We start from the raw sequence: 14,897 nt of genomic DNA, 5'->3' as shown, positions 1-14,897 counted from the left end.
GTGATGAAAATACTTGGTGAAGTTCTTTGTCTTTCACAACACAGGAAGATTTGACTCAATACCTCGCTTATTCCAGGACAGCATGAAGGCATTAGATGGGACTTCTGTGGGGTAGAAAAGATTCCTGACCAGTGTGGCTTAAAGAGCAAAAATAATTTCCCTTAAAGATGTTTGACTCTGTAGCCTCACAGTTATCACTGCCCACTGGCTCATTCCTGGAGTGATCTGGCTTCAAGCAGTCATTTAAATATGAACGGAAAATTGTCCCAAGCTGGAGTTTATTCTTGCAGCTGAGTAGGCAGATCACTAGGCTGGAGTCAATCTCTTTTTCTGAATTTATTATGATTCTTTCATCCTATCAGTTCAATGGTCAAGCTTCAACAAGAATGCTCCCAGCTCTTCCTCATAATAGCACATAGTCTGCTGGGAAGGGTGTCCTCCTGGAACGCAGGGAGTTCAAGCTGTAGGGGTTTGGTGGAATCCAAATATTTATTTCCTGATCAACTGGTATCAGTTCAGAGTATCAGTCCTTTAAAGCTGAAAGTAGTCACTGCTTTGAGAGTGATTTAATAGGATGCAGTGTTAATTAATTAATTAAGTTTTCACATTCTTTGAAGATTGGATTTTTTAGAGGAGTTATCTGCAAAATGCCTGTTTTCTCAATACTCTAAAAGTCTTAATCTGGAGATACGGACTTGGAAGTTATCTAGTCCAAACCAAAAATAATACGGTATCCACTGGGACAAGTGCAAATGCCGTATGAACTAACTGCCTGAAGCCTTAAGCAGAAGTTTGCTTCCAAGCACACTCTTCCTAATTTGCTATCCTCAACTGTATATGATAAAATTCCACCTCACATACTCAAGTGGTTCATTAAATGTTTTTGGTAACCTCACTAGGTGTCTAGATAGTAAATTTTTAGATTCTATTACCTGCTAAATGTTTTGGTTTATGTTGCATTAAATTCTCACATGAAAAAAGAAAAAAATTAGAGTACTGTTACTGGGGCCACTTTTTAGATTGAAAAAACATTTTGTAAGATTTTCCAAAGTACTAATAAGAAAAAAAAAAAAAAAAAAGAAAAAGATAACAATCCTCAGGAAAAAAAAAAAAAAATCAGATTTAGGGTATAATACTGCCATCACCTTATTTTTCTTCACTTGGATCTTATAGCATGAGGCTCCTGAAATAATAGATTCAATAAAAAGGAGATGTAAATGAAAAAAGAAAGTTGGTAAATGTGACAGGTAATAGGAATCACTTTATCTAAACCAGGGATTTAAAGTTTACTGAACCTTTATTAGTCACATAAGCTCCCTTTCTAATTCATTTAGGGAAATAAGACACTATAGGAAGAGAGTGTCCTCCAAACATAGGTGTCAAGTCCCACCTTATATGGGTTAGTTAGCATATCATGGAGGGGAGAATATTAATCAATAATCTGATTTAGAAAATCCCTTATATTTCTCTGGTCCTATACTATATATATTGAAAGTGGTATGTTTAGTTGTTACAGCTTAGAAATAGTAACTGTACTAATTGTTCTAAAAATTATATTAAATTAGTAATAACATGTATTAAAAATCCAGAAGTTGAACTCAGGGAAATAAATACGTATTTCCTGAAGAAAGGTCCTACTGAATGTATCAGTGAGTAGCAGTATCTGTTTTTTAATGGAGAAAAAGTGCGTGAGAGTTTAAAAAATACCATAAATCATCTTCTAACTAAGGGGTATAAATTCATATATTATGTCTTGAATTTCTTCAATTATTAATGTCTATATATCCTCTTGGAGCTTATCACTATGAAATTCAACAACATTCTTTCCACAAGAATTATTCATGACAGATTCCAAAAGCCAGAGATGACTGAGACACACAGAAAAGCAGTGTGGAATATTCAAAAGTGCATTTCAGGAAGTCCAAATATATATTCTGCTGAAAGCCAAGATTGCTGAAGCGTGAGGCGAAAATAAGAAAAACACAGCTGACCAGGGAAATACAGTGAGCAATAAAAGAACGGATAAAGGCATGCAAGACAGATAAATCAATGGGGTCATTGATCTGAGCAGGGATAAACAAGTGTAAAAAATAAGCAAATTAGGGGATGATCACAAAAAAACAAAATTGGAAATTGAGAGAAAATTGCAGAAGCTATAAAGACAAACAATAACAGATTTCACAAATACGTGAGAAACAAGAGGTCAATGGAAGAGACTGTCATCTCTGTGTGGTTGAGAGGGGAAGTTAGTGGCAGAGGCTGTTGGGAAGCCGGCACTGCCTTCCCCTCAGCGTGCTTGCCTGAGAGACCACAGGGAACATGCCAGAAACAGAAGTGTCCTGGAGGCAGAGTCTGAAAAATTAATGAAACAGAGGATGAGAGCAGAACAGGTTAAGAAAGATAAAGAAGAAAATAGGGCAGCTAAACAGTAGGCTCCAGGTCTGGTGGCCTGTTTCCCAGGCTTCTGAAAGGCACGGATATTTTTTTTAACTTTCTCAGACTATGAAGTCTATAATACATGAGGTATATATAAGCTATATGAGGTATATAGGTGAAGAGCAGAAGGAAGTCAGTGCAAGACAGTATTTTAGAGGTTTATAAGAAAAACCTGTGTAATGGTAGCTTTATAAAGTATAAATCCAAGCACAGGCAAAACCAAATTCAGGGTTGTAGAGAAACATGTACAAACTAATCAGGAAGGAGTTTACAAAATCTGAGTGAGAGTTAACTAACATAACTGATTTTCTTGGGAAAGTGACATATTCCAAAGTCCTTAGTGCTGGACCCAATCCTTAAAATATACAAACCTTTGTTTCTGTTAGTTGCTGACGTACTCAATTTTAATTCTATGAGTAAAGGCATTGAGACTAGATAAATAAAGTGAAAAACTAACTCAAATTCACAACTTCACTTGAGTAGCTGAGTTGCAAATTTAATGAGATTTATAAAAGCATCGAAGCCAATCAGGCAGCTAACTGGCATTGATTTCCATTGCCAGTTATGCATTTTCTAGGGGGATCTTAGATTCTCACAAACTTTATAAAACGCTGTGTAGTAAAGTATAAGGCCATGAAATAAAAGATTGAAGATCACCAAAAATGGCAATGACAGCAATTTCTTTCTACCTTTGACCAATAATTTGTATTTGGAAAATCATACAATTATACTTAGATGCCAAATACAAAAATTAAACAACCTGTCAAAACAAGATAGTTGTATTTGTTATCCTATTGTTTTCTTCCCCAGTTCCCAGAGTACTGTGAATTCCAAAGGGGACTGTTTTGGGGCATTACTAGATGAAAACTTGTGCAAGTATTCAGTGTTCTTAAAGATTGGGGCAGGGTGGGGTTAATGTTCTGGATTTAAACTGACAAAATTCAAGTTTGCGTCATCTTTGGTGGCCAAAAATTTTCACAGTTACACATGGGCTGGTACCCTTTAGCCTTGATGGTTTAGCTCAGAGCTGCCTGAAGTGTCATCTTCACCTCTTAAAGTGTTCTAAGAAGGTTATAATAAGAGGAAGAAATTAAATCCTGGGGATTTCTGGGGCTAAGACTACTCACATCTTTGAAAATAAAGATCAGGATTTTGACAAAATATCATTTAATGATAATGGCATTGAAGAAGCTATAGTGAGGGTAATATGCATCACAAAGAGAAGGAACAAAAACCAAGAAAGCAAGACACATAAACTCTGTAAATATTATCCTATCTGCTTAAATCCCATTGAACCAATATGCAAGTTTCTAAAATCTGCCTGAGCCCCAGGCTGTGACCCACTCATTTTCCAGGATGCAGCCTGTTAAAGACCTAAATAAAACAGGTTCCTCCCTAATTATGCAGCCATTCCCCTGCGTATTATGCACACTCTGAAATGTCAATTCTGAGGAAAAATTTATCCACTTTCTCTCAGAGGTCCATATGAAGAGTTTAAATAGACAGCTCCTGAACCCTGATAGCACCAGGGAAAGTGCCAAAAGAAACTTTGTGTGGTCAGAGCTACAACAACCATGCTTCCCTTTTGGCCCAGGTTTTAGACACTGTCCAGACTGATTGAGATTGAACTCTTGTTTCTGCCCTGACTGCGATGATGTATGATGACAATATGTTCCGCTTTTCCTGATTCCAAGAAGCTGGGTCCTGACCAAGGGGATGACTCACAGGACAAGCGGCAGGACAGTCATTTGACAGCAAACATTAGTCATGACCTAGGGACAAAGTTTTCCACCATATTTGTAGGTTTTAAATTGGAGCATCTTTAGATAGAAACAAATGTAGTCCAGATAGAAAACACCGGAAGTTTAGGCATTTTATTTTTCCAGGTTTAGGGCTCTTAAAATTAGTGAAGGTTTGGGCTTTTGCTTGCCAGATGTGTATCAGATGCGTTTTTTGCAGCCAGCTGCACAGGGGCTCACGTTCTGGAAGGAGATGCTCTTCCTCAGGACATGCCACATGATGTGCTGAATGGAGCATGGTCCTGGAGAATGTGGGTCTAGTGACAGGATGAGGGGTAATGGCTTTAAACTGAAAGAGAGTAGATTTAGATTAGATGTAAGGAGGAGGTTCTTTACTGTCAGGATGGTGACACCCTGGCACAGGGTGCCCAGAGCAGCTGTGGCTGCCCCCTCCCTGGAAGAGTTCAAGGCCAGGCTGGACGGGGCTTGGAGCAACCTGGGCTGGGGGAAGGTGTCCCTGCCCGTGGGATGATCTTTAAGGTCCCTTCCAACCCAAACCATTCTATGATTCTATTCCCCCTCTAGTCTGCACTATTAGGCCTCAACCTTGGTGTTGGTGTCTGGAAACGATATAACATTAGGACTGCTACCCCGTACCCACTCCCAGGTGAGGAGGATAAGAATCTGGCTAGATGGAGGTACTTAAAATTTATTCAGCATTTCTTGATAGTGTTAATGGAGGGTGGTGTTTAATTTAAGCATGGTGGATTAGACTTTAAAGACACCTGTAGTCCTTACACAAAAAGAGAGGTACCTGTGTTATGCAGAGAAGGTCTCCCTTAGCAGGTTTTCCATGATGAATACCATCTTTGGTGACTGTGTATGTTCCTTAGATATGTGTGTGCCAGGCAGACTGAGTCAGCCTTCCTGTGAACAAGTGCTTTAAAATTAGGTAAGACAATGGCTAATTTAGGCACTTAAATAAAATGGTTAGGCACTTAAATAAAATACATGTTGCCTAAGTATCATTTTAAGTAATTGGAATGAATATCTGCTGAGATGCAGTTAAATCAGATAAAGATCAAGACCTGTAGTACTAAATGCAATGAAAGTCCCTATTTTTCAGTGGTCTGTCAATAGAATATCAAACATTATTAGAATGGAAAAAAATTATAAAGATCCTCAGTTTTTTTATAATCTCAATAAAAGGAACAAAAATATAATGTAAAAGAGGAAGTTATAAATAGCTATGCAGAAAGGGCTAGAAGAAGAGTTTACATGTCCCAAAACATTTTTACTCACAGGAAGAAGACTAAAAACCAATGTATCGTGAGTAGCATTTATAATCACACGATTAAAAAGTACAAAGTAGGAGTTCGTTAAATAGAAATTAATTTGTGTGTGCAGTCACTCTGTGTAGGGTTACACAAGTGTGATCACATTCAACAAACACAGATTATATGACCTTTGAGAAATAGCTGGCTACTCTGGTAGAAGACCAGAACTCTGAAATGCTATTTATGTCACAATGCATTAAATTGATTGATGAGGAAGTGGTACTCTGCTTTGAAAAGTCTGGCTTCTTTACTGACAAAGGATTTTGTTTATTTTTTTATTTTTTTCAGTGTGAGAACACTTCCAACATTGGCCATGAAAACTGCTGGGTTTGGTTGTGTTGGGGATCTTGCTTTCCCATTTATCTAGCCTTGTGGCATATTATAAATATAGCAATGGAGAATTAAAGAGCAAATCGTAATATATAATAATGACAACAAATAACACAAATGTGGTCTTATTTTCATTATTTAAGTAGCATTGAAACATATCTTAACTGTACACAACCAAGACCGTACTGAATATTGCAAAATTCTGAAGCATTGCTTTATTCCTGATTGTTGTACTGATAGCTAACCAGTAGGATAAGATCGCTGTTTTAAAAACTATATTCATCTGCCTCAGAAAAGGGTGTAACATGCAGAAGAGAGAAAAGAATGAGAAGGAAAAAACACACATTTGTATCACTTCTGGAACTGTTATGCTGGCATGTACATGTGACACTTTCAGGCAAATAATAGTTGTTTGCAATTTCACAGATTTTTTAAGTGTCCTCCCCCTTGGTCATTACTGCCTAAACAGCATTTTAGTTTGAAAACATGCATTTTGGGAAGAGCAACTAATCATGGTGTAGAATTAGAATATATGACTGAATGACATGAGTTATACAATCTGACCTACAGAAATCTGCAGGATAGTGTAATAATTTGCATCTTTTATTTTTGCACAGTGTTTATGGCTGTCCTTTGGCAAAAAAAAGAAAAACACAAGATAAGCAACCCCAAGAACCAGCCCCCAAAAGAAAACCCTTTGTGGTTAAAGCAGACAACTCTTCGGTAGATGAGTGCTATGAAACTGATGGAACAGAGGAGATGGATGAAAAGGAAGAGGAAGAAGAGGAAGAGGATGAAGAAGAGGAGGAATATTCTGATGATAATGAGGAGCAAGGTGATGAGGAGGAGGATGATGAGGAGATAGATCGCGAAGAAGAAGAGGAGATTGAAGAGGAAGAAGAGGAGGATGAAGAGGAAGGTGAAGATGTCGAGGATGAAGAAGAAGAGGAAGAAGAGGAGGAGGAAGAAGAGGAGGAGGAGGAAGAACGTGGTAATAATCAGAGTATTAGTAAAAAGTAAACAATGTGTGTTTTCTGGGTTAATCTTCTAGTGTGGTGTGTGAGGATTTAGCTGTGCGGTTCTCATTAAGGCTAATGGAAGTCATACAGTTAAATCTCTCTGCTCCACACTGAAAATATACCCCACTGTGTTCTCTTAACAGTTATTTTAATAAGTCTGTCTTCCAAATATTTTTTAATACACCAGCACTCACATTTCAAACAAGGAGGGTGGAGGTGTGTTTGTGCTAAAAATGGTTGCCTAAAATGTAATTCTAGTAGTGGATTAATGCATGCAGTTACCAGGAGAAAATCCATGAAGGTACAAGCAAAGCATCAGCTACAGCTGGGTGCCTGTACTGATCATTTGCAAGTGTATTTGCTGGATCTGCTTATATAATGTCAATGGTTGCCCACATAAATGCTGTCACAAGTTTGCTGATAATTTTTGTGGGCAGAAATGGGCCTCTTCCCTTTGAAAATTTTGCCCCAATACTTCCCCTACCCCAAGAAACTATTCAGAATTAACTATTATAATATACTTTGGTTCTTTGAGACTTAAATGCTGTGTACTTTAGTTGATTCTATTAAAAATAGAGAGAGTGAGCGGTTTACATAGATAAAGTCCTTATAAAATTCCTATATGTTGGTTATCATACCATGGCATAAATGCCATTAGACGCACAGGTCACTGGTAGTAACCAAATTAATGTGATTAACCTATTCACTTTTCTCTTTTTTGGGATATTGGACGCTAAATAACCAGTATTTTCAAAATATGTAATCAGTGTCCATTTACTCGAGAGTCCATATGCTGATGACAGACATCATAATGCACTGGGGTGAAATTAAAGAATCATGCAAAAATTAATGAGCTATCTAAAAAGTATTTTGTTCCCATTTCCAGGGAACACGTTTTTGGTTGGGTAGATTCACCTTTCTAACCAATAAAAATATAAGAAAAGCTTTCAGCACTCCTCAGTTGGATTCCTCTTAGGAACCAGGTATGAAAGTTGTATGACTTTTGTTTCAGCATTCTGTAAGGTCAGATCTTAAATCTTATTGAAAGACTTTGGAAGTATTCTTTCCATTTGGGCATGATGGTGGCCAGCTGGGTGGCTATAAGCATTTTCTTAGATATCTGAATCTGTAGCATTTCCTCAATTGCTTAAATTTGCCAAAAAAATTGGTAGAGCATAAATGGCCGATCTTAAAAGTTACGGGAGTTTGGTGCAACAGGGAAGCCATTTCCTTTTTAGGGAACTCTGCTGTTTCAGAACCTGGAAGAGAAGCTGTGTTAGATCAGGCTGATGTGCCGCTGCTATTGCTATCCTGATGAGCAAGCACAGGATGTCTAGCAGTTTCTTTAAGAGATAATGGTGACTGAGTCTGTTGGTGCTTGGGTTATGGTGCAACTGCTGCTGTGATTTCAGCTGACGTGAAAAACTTTGAATCTACACTATCAAAAATGATAAAAAGAAAAAAAAGCTAAGCAAAACTCAAGAGCTCAAGAAAATTGCTTCTGGCAAGCCAGCAGGCTTGATACTGAGTTTACTTTTACTATCATAATGAAACACAGTGGTTTACATATTTCAACACAGTTACACATGCAGTTAGTGGTCCCAATCAATCTACAGAGACTGACATTGCTTTTTGACTGCTTTCCTTCCATATATAGTAGGCTGTGGTTAAGAATTGCAAAATATTTACAGAGGTACCTGTATTAGCTGCTCTGCATATTACAGGGAATTATTACATACCTAGGTCAAGTTTTTCTTAGGATCCCATGCTATTCCAGAAATAATACATATGTACACTAATAAATATATATATATGTTCTATGTCAAACATTAGTCATTAAGAAAAAATCCTTGTAAAATGGGAAAAGTGATAATCAAAATTTATAAGAAAAATATTTCATGATCCTTTGAGAATCAGCGTAGTAATCACCATGCAACAATCCCATTTAGAACACAGCTGATTTACAAGAAAGAGTCGCCAGCAAATCATGAGGATTTTAGTATGGAGTTCCTTGTGTCTATACCAAGGAGTGGAATGTGATAACAGTTTGTTCTTGATGAGGTCTCAAAGCTAATCAATAAATCAGATTTTTTTAGATAGTTTTTTTCCTATTGATTTTGATAGGGATCCTGTTGTTTCACTTTCTTCCATTCATAACATAAGCAGCTCTGGTGGAATTTGGACTTATTTTCCAGGGAAACAAAGTGCAATCAAAGTTAGGGGTTCTAAAGCTACATGGTCTGAATGTGGCACTTGCCTTTATCAACTGACTACATGGGAAAATTAGGTCTGTCAGCTCTGCATTTAGTTGTCTCAATCACTTGCTGCTAGCTACAATGTAGATACTGTAGTAAACCACCACCTGCCACTTAAGTCACCTTGGCAGGAAGTCTGAATGTGTCTTAGTGTTCCTATCCCTAGAAAAAAAAATCAGAATTATCCACTGGATACCAGGGTGCCTGTGCAGTTCTCGTAAAAGTTTCTGTCACTTCTGCTGTGGATTGTAGCAGTTCAGAAAATTTCTGTAAGTAGCTGTAGTCCAGGTGAACAACACAGTTAAAATCCCAAATACTGGTGATAGAAGAATTCCAACAGCAAGTATTGGATTACAGAAGCAGCAATTAGTAGGGGGGAAGGAAAGAGAGGAGGAAGGTAAGGTATTTTACCATTTCTTAGACCAAATTCAGTTTTCTGTTAGAAGAGGATAGATCCTGGGAAACTCAGTTACCTTACTTGCATCTCATTGCCCATACTTTTTGTTAAAAGAAAAATAATTTTGGGTGGGATTCTGCGAGTGTATAGATAATATACAGGTAACATAGGTATACAGTTCTCACTGAAAATACTTGGACATTCACTGAAACCATCTTGACCTTTTTGAAAATCATATCTTTCTAGACACATCATTGATAAAGTAGAAGACTTGGAAAATACAGATGTATCCTAAAGAAACACTGTTACAAATCTCAAAATACCAATTTAAAACAAAACAAACCAAAACTTTTTCAGATGTGTCCTAAATTCTGTGCTTGTATTTCTATACACAATCAGTTAAATCAAAATTAATGCTTAAAATTTCCCACCAGTGGCTGGCATATCTTCTTTAAATTTCCATTATATGTACTGGATCTCTTTGAAGAACAGATACCTATCCATCTATATGAGAATAGATTTGAAAAGCCCTTATGTTCATCACCACTACTAAAGGAAAGGTGAATCTTTCTGATTGCCCTTATATCACAGAAAGAAAGGGCAGATGGATGACCTGTGTTATGATAACCTAAACTGTAAATTGTAATACAAATGGGAAGGAGTAAGAGAAAAGGCTGCTTTTGGAGTGCCCCTCCTCTGTGATGACAACTGCCGAGAACCTTTGGATTGCAATCTCAAGGGTGCATTTGATTTGCAAGGCAAACTGATGTACTTTCTCCTGAGAAGAGCTCAGTTCAGGTAGTTGGGTCCCAAAGACTGTTTCACAAAGCTTTTCCATTATAGAAAGAAATCTCTGCTGGAAGAGCTCCTGGAACAGATGTTCCAAGGCACCATTTAGCCCATATCACATGAAGACATTCGAGATGGCTTGTACTTCAGGTATTTCATAATCTATCAGGGGCAGGAGGAGTCAGGATGATTCTAGACATAAGGAAATTTGATACATCAATCAAATCTATTTCACAGATGATGCTACAAAAACTACTGCAGTTTCCCAAAAGGTGAATTATTAGGATGTGTAAATCTTTTAGACACTCCCTTACATTTTCTTTTAAACTCAAAGGGGCTGCCATATATGATATACTACTATGTGGTACTGCACCTAAATTTTCAGATAGAATGTACTGAAAAAATAGCTGTAAAACATGGAGAGCAGTGTATATTCATAATATCATTTTTTTTTAAATAAATAAAAGCCAGCACATGAACATAGAGATAGATGTTATATCTGTTTTTACATTTTTTTAAATTGTAGGATTGTTTTTAAAAATCTGGTAATATGTTTGGGTTTTTTCCTTCACTTCCATCAACTCAACACAGAAACATAGGCCCTTATAATTTGAAATCCACCTATCAGCTCCATTAAGATTGGTAGTGCCCTCCACTATATTCCTGATACTCTCATCTGATTGCTTCTGAAGCACTTATGTTCTCTAAGAAAGAGGAGATGCAAACACCAGTCTAAAGATGAAAGTAACACATGTGCTGAGGAAGCTGTGGTGGCACACATCTTTCCAGCTGTGCTTGCCGCTGAAGAGACTCTGCATTTTGATAAAATAAAGATGGCATATCTGTGTTAGCAAGGTCACCTCTCCAGCCTGCTGACCACTGATACTATTCATTTATTTAAACTATTAGCAGGAAAGTGGTCATCTATTTGGTAAACACAGTAGGTGTTCAATATTAATCAGAGCAGAGAGCTAGATTCACGCATACCTCACAGGTAAAACAGCTAATAGAATAGAATTATAGCTTTAAATTAAGAGGCCAGAAAGCATAATTTCACTGCTTAGGACAATGTACATGGAAAGAAGTGCATTTTCCAGTGCCAAAGAAGATGACTAAATAAATACCGCACAACTTCACAAGGTGAAGCAGATCTTAACCCTTTGCTAATAAACTCTATTGCTGTATTGTTTCACCTTCTTCATAAAAGAAGATACTCTGTGACTAGGGTATCTCACTAGTAACAGTCTGAAGAACTGAAAAAAAATAGAGTTGCAGCTGGAAGACATTTATGCTCGCCATTGTGTTGGTTTCTTCTGGATAATAAGTTAAAGTTGCCTTTCTGGTCTAGTTACAAAGTGGTTCAGGCCTGGGAGTGGTTGGGTCAAACCACAGCATAAGAACTTTTATTGATACATTCTTTCTGCATTGAAGATTCAAGCATGAATTACATGTTCTGCTATTTAGCTGCTTATATTATTTTACATAGTGACATTCAGGCTAAACATTTTCTCTGAAAATTTTGGTTGGGAATAGTGTAATTAAAAGACTTGGAACCAGTAGTTCAGAGCTGGAAACCTCAAGGTTGTAGAGTAGGGTGGGGAAAAAACTAGCCAGTAAATACCCTCTTGATACCCCTCGTTCGTGTGGAAAAAGTTCAGATCTATTTATTACAGTTGTTATGTGTTTATGGATGGTTGGTTGGTTGGTGGATTGCTGAAACATGATTGTGGTGTTAGTTTAGTAAACTTTTGCTCGCTGCTGTGTTCCACGCTCAATGTGTTTACTGTTTGCTGCTCATAGGCAGTATAATTTGTTAAGAGCAATATTTAAACATTGTTTTTAAATTCTTTGACATGAGATTGAGCCTGATACTGAGCTTGTTTATATCAGGACAAATCAAGAATAACTTTATGTCATTAGAGTTACATTTACGTGAGGTGGTTTTGCACATGCCATACCTAACTTTTCCTCCCCTTGAAGAAATATTTTAAAGGACTTCCTTCTATGTCAATGTTTAACTCAGAAGCTCAGTAATTTTTCCAGGCTGTGTCTAGAAACGTATGTGTAACTTTAAGCAGTTAGTAGCCCTCTTCACTTTAACTTTCATGTTTAAAGTTAGGAATGTATTAAGTATCCTTCTGATGTAGAGGTTTGCATATTTAGCTCCTTTCCTACAAATAAAAGGCCTTAAATGATAATGTGAAATATCTGATCCTTCAAGAGCAAATGATTCAATTATAGCTTTATGCAGTGTAAAGAAATTATTCACCTTTGATGGGACAGATTATAGATCTCTACCATACACGACTTTTGTTGACATAAGCAGACATTCTGTAGAGGACATTGGGATGTGTAAGGAGTTCGGGATCTGAACCGAAGGCCTTAGTAAAAGCATCACAGAACACATTCAGCATAGCTGATTTTTATGGTGCTTCATTCTGAATCTGTTTTATGTGGCACGGGGTTGCTTGCTTGTATTTTTAATTCACCTACCCTTTTCTTCATTGTCAGCTGAAAATGAGATGTTGGGCCCATTGTAATGTCAAATTGTTCCAGGGCTTATGTGTGACTGAACCTTTCTCCAGTCTTGCCAAAGCAGTAGGTCTGGAAAGGAACCATATATCTCAGCAGTGCTGCTTTGGCTTCTCGCAGATTGCAGTCCTCAAGAAGAGGCTGGGTAGAGGTTGCCTTTTCTGTATTTCCATTGCATCCTTCTGTCTGCAGACAAATGCTGAGTGGATCCTTGATTTTGCCTCTTTTATTTGTTGTCTGGCAAGATCATATAGTAAAATTAACTATTTCTGGATAAGATGAATTGGAGAATTAATCAGAATGAAAGTGCTGTAGCCTTGGAACTGTATTCCTATTCTCACTCAGACTCTCTGCAACGAGTTTGGTACCAATGATCTGGTTTTGGCACAGCTGTGCCAAGAAGCTGGCTGCTTATGTGTTCTAGTACTTTAAAGAACCAATAGTGAACTTAGTAGTATAGCAGCTCTTTGCATCCATATTTGCAAACATAATGACCTGATGTTGTTGTAGAAAATCTCACATCTGGGATATGGCACTTCTGCAAACATATTCACAGGTTGTGCAAAACCATACTCTTCATGTTCTCTCTTTGAATTCTTTCCCTTTCATAGTGTTATTTCAAAGATTGCATTGTCTACACTGTATTGCAGCTTACACAGTGACCACAGACTGTGTGTGAATCCTTCTGACACTAAAGATGTAAAGATTCTTAAAAATAAGTTTTACTTGGTCAGTATCAGAGGTTCCTATTTTTTCTCTTATATTTAGAGTGCAGCTCCGAGGACAAATTTTGATCACCGTATTCATTCACAATTCCCACAGGGCTTACATTATTTCTCCTAAAAGAGCGAACACAAATGGCAGCTTTTCAGCTGAAATGCAGAGAACCTTTTTTGGTAGCTGTAGGAGTTATTTTGCTACTGTTACAGTTCCTCCAGGAGATAATAAAAGGAAATAAAATTCCAGACTGGATTGATCATTTCTTTTGACCCAAATCTATTCTCCTTAATCAAATTTGTAGTCCTGGCAAATGCCTCAAGTCACAGAAATTTTGTTTAACTGAAATATATAAACAACACCACTAAAAAAGCATTCTTTTAAAGCAAAAGCATTCATGTATAATGAACATACACTTGTAATCCTGAATACTTTTTATTATGGAAGCATTTCTTCCTCATTTTACAGGTCTCAGAACAATTCAATTTTGTTCTTTGTCACCTGTATCACATATGACATAGTCCTTTTATATCATAAGAGATACTTTCCCTTCTGTGAATGAATGTATTTTACAGATATATTTTGAGAGCAGACTGAAGGAGCTACAGTTAGCAAGCTGGACAGCAAGGAAGGCCAAGTCGTTTAGCAGAAGACAAAGAGGACTAATGCTAGGAAAGAAGTCATCTCAAGGAGTGTGGTAAAGAATGTTAAATAGTAGTTAGGAGAGGCCACTGATGTTGTTATCCACTTAAGCTAGTTTTGGTCACTGTTGTTGAAATCCGCGAATTATTTGGCACATAAATGCTTCATGCAGAAAGTACTGAAAATAGTCAGGCACTAACATTAAGCATGTCAAGTATCCATAACACCACACTTGGGTTTTTTAACGTTTTTTTTTTCAAGGAATCCATGGCAGGTATTATATGCTCTGTGTAGTAAATATTACTGTTTTAGCAAAAATTTGCAGTGGCTCTGTAAGAGAAAGTTTTTCTAGTTAACAGGATTGACAGCTGATGACTTAATGGGGGTTTATTAGGTGAACTCATCAACCTGGTAATTCTGTCATCCCAAAAGCTTAATTTTTCAGGATATACTATTAATATGAAGAGTAAGTAATAGTATTGCTGTTGACACTCAAGGAACACCACAGAAGAGCTGAATTTACAGTTAGGAAAAAAGAAAAAAGAAAAAAAAAAAAAAAAAAAAAAAGAAACAAAACCAAAACATAGGGAGCAGGCATTTTCTTCCTTGTACTGCATAAATACAGATTACTGTTGGTAACAAGGGAAAGGTCTGTGTCATGAATACTTCCAGTCACCTAACTCAGGAGTGTTGCAAAGCTACCC

The 14,897-nt window shown here is 37.2% G+C and overlaps 1 protein-coding gene across 12 annotated transcripts in view; it reads left to right on the top strand.

Moving 5' to 3' along the window:
* MYT1L (myelin transcription factor 1 like) overlaps positions 1-14,897 on the top strand; it is a 308,557-nt gene that overhangs the window by 199,044 nt on the left and 94,616 nt on the right. For 7 of the 12 annotated variants that reach the window (XM_033009870.1, XM_033009871.2, XM_042803269.1 and 4 more), the window contains exon 6: positions 6,460-6,833. In XM_033009870.1, the coding sequence (XP_032865761.1) occupies positions 6,460-6,833 (374 nt within the window). Of the gene's footprint in view, positions 1-6,459; positions 6,834-14,897 lie in introns of those variants that run through there. The other 5 variants (XM_033009877.2, XM_033009879.2, XM_033009876.2 and 2 more) reach the window with 3 other exon arrangements.

Source organism: Tyto alba, unplaced genomic scaffold (genome assembly GCF_018691265.1).
Source record: "Tyto alba isolate M040663 unplaced genomic scaffold, T.alba_DEE_v4.0 Super-Scaffold_40, whole genome shotgun sequence".
Lineage (NCBI taxonomy): Eukaryota > Metazoa > Chordata > Aves > Strigiformes > Tytonidae > Tyto > Tyto alba.
The sequence above is the reverse complement of the archived record's forward strand: the minus strand, read 5'-3'. Positions and strand labels throughout refer to the sequence as shown.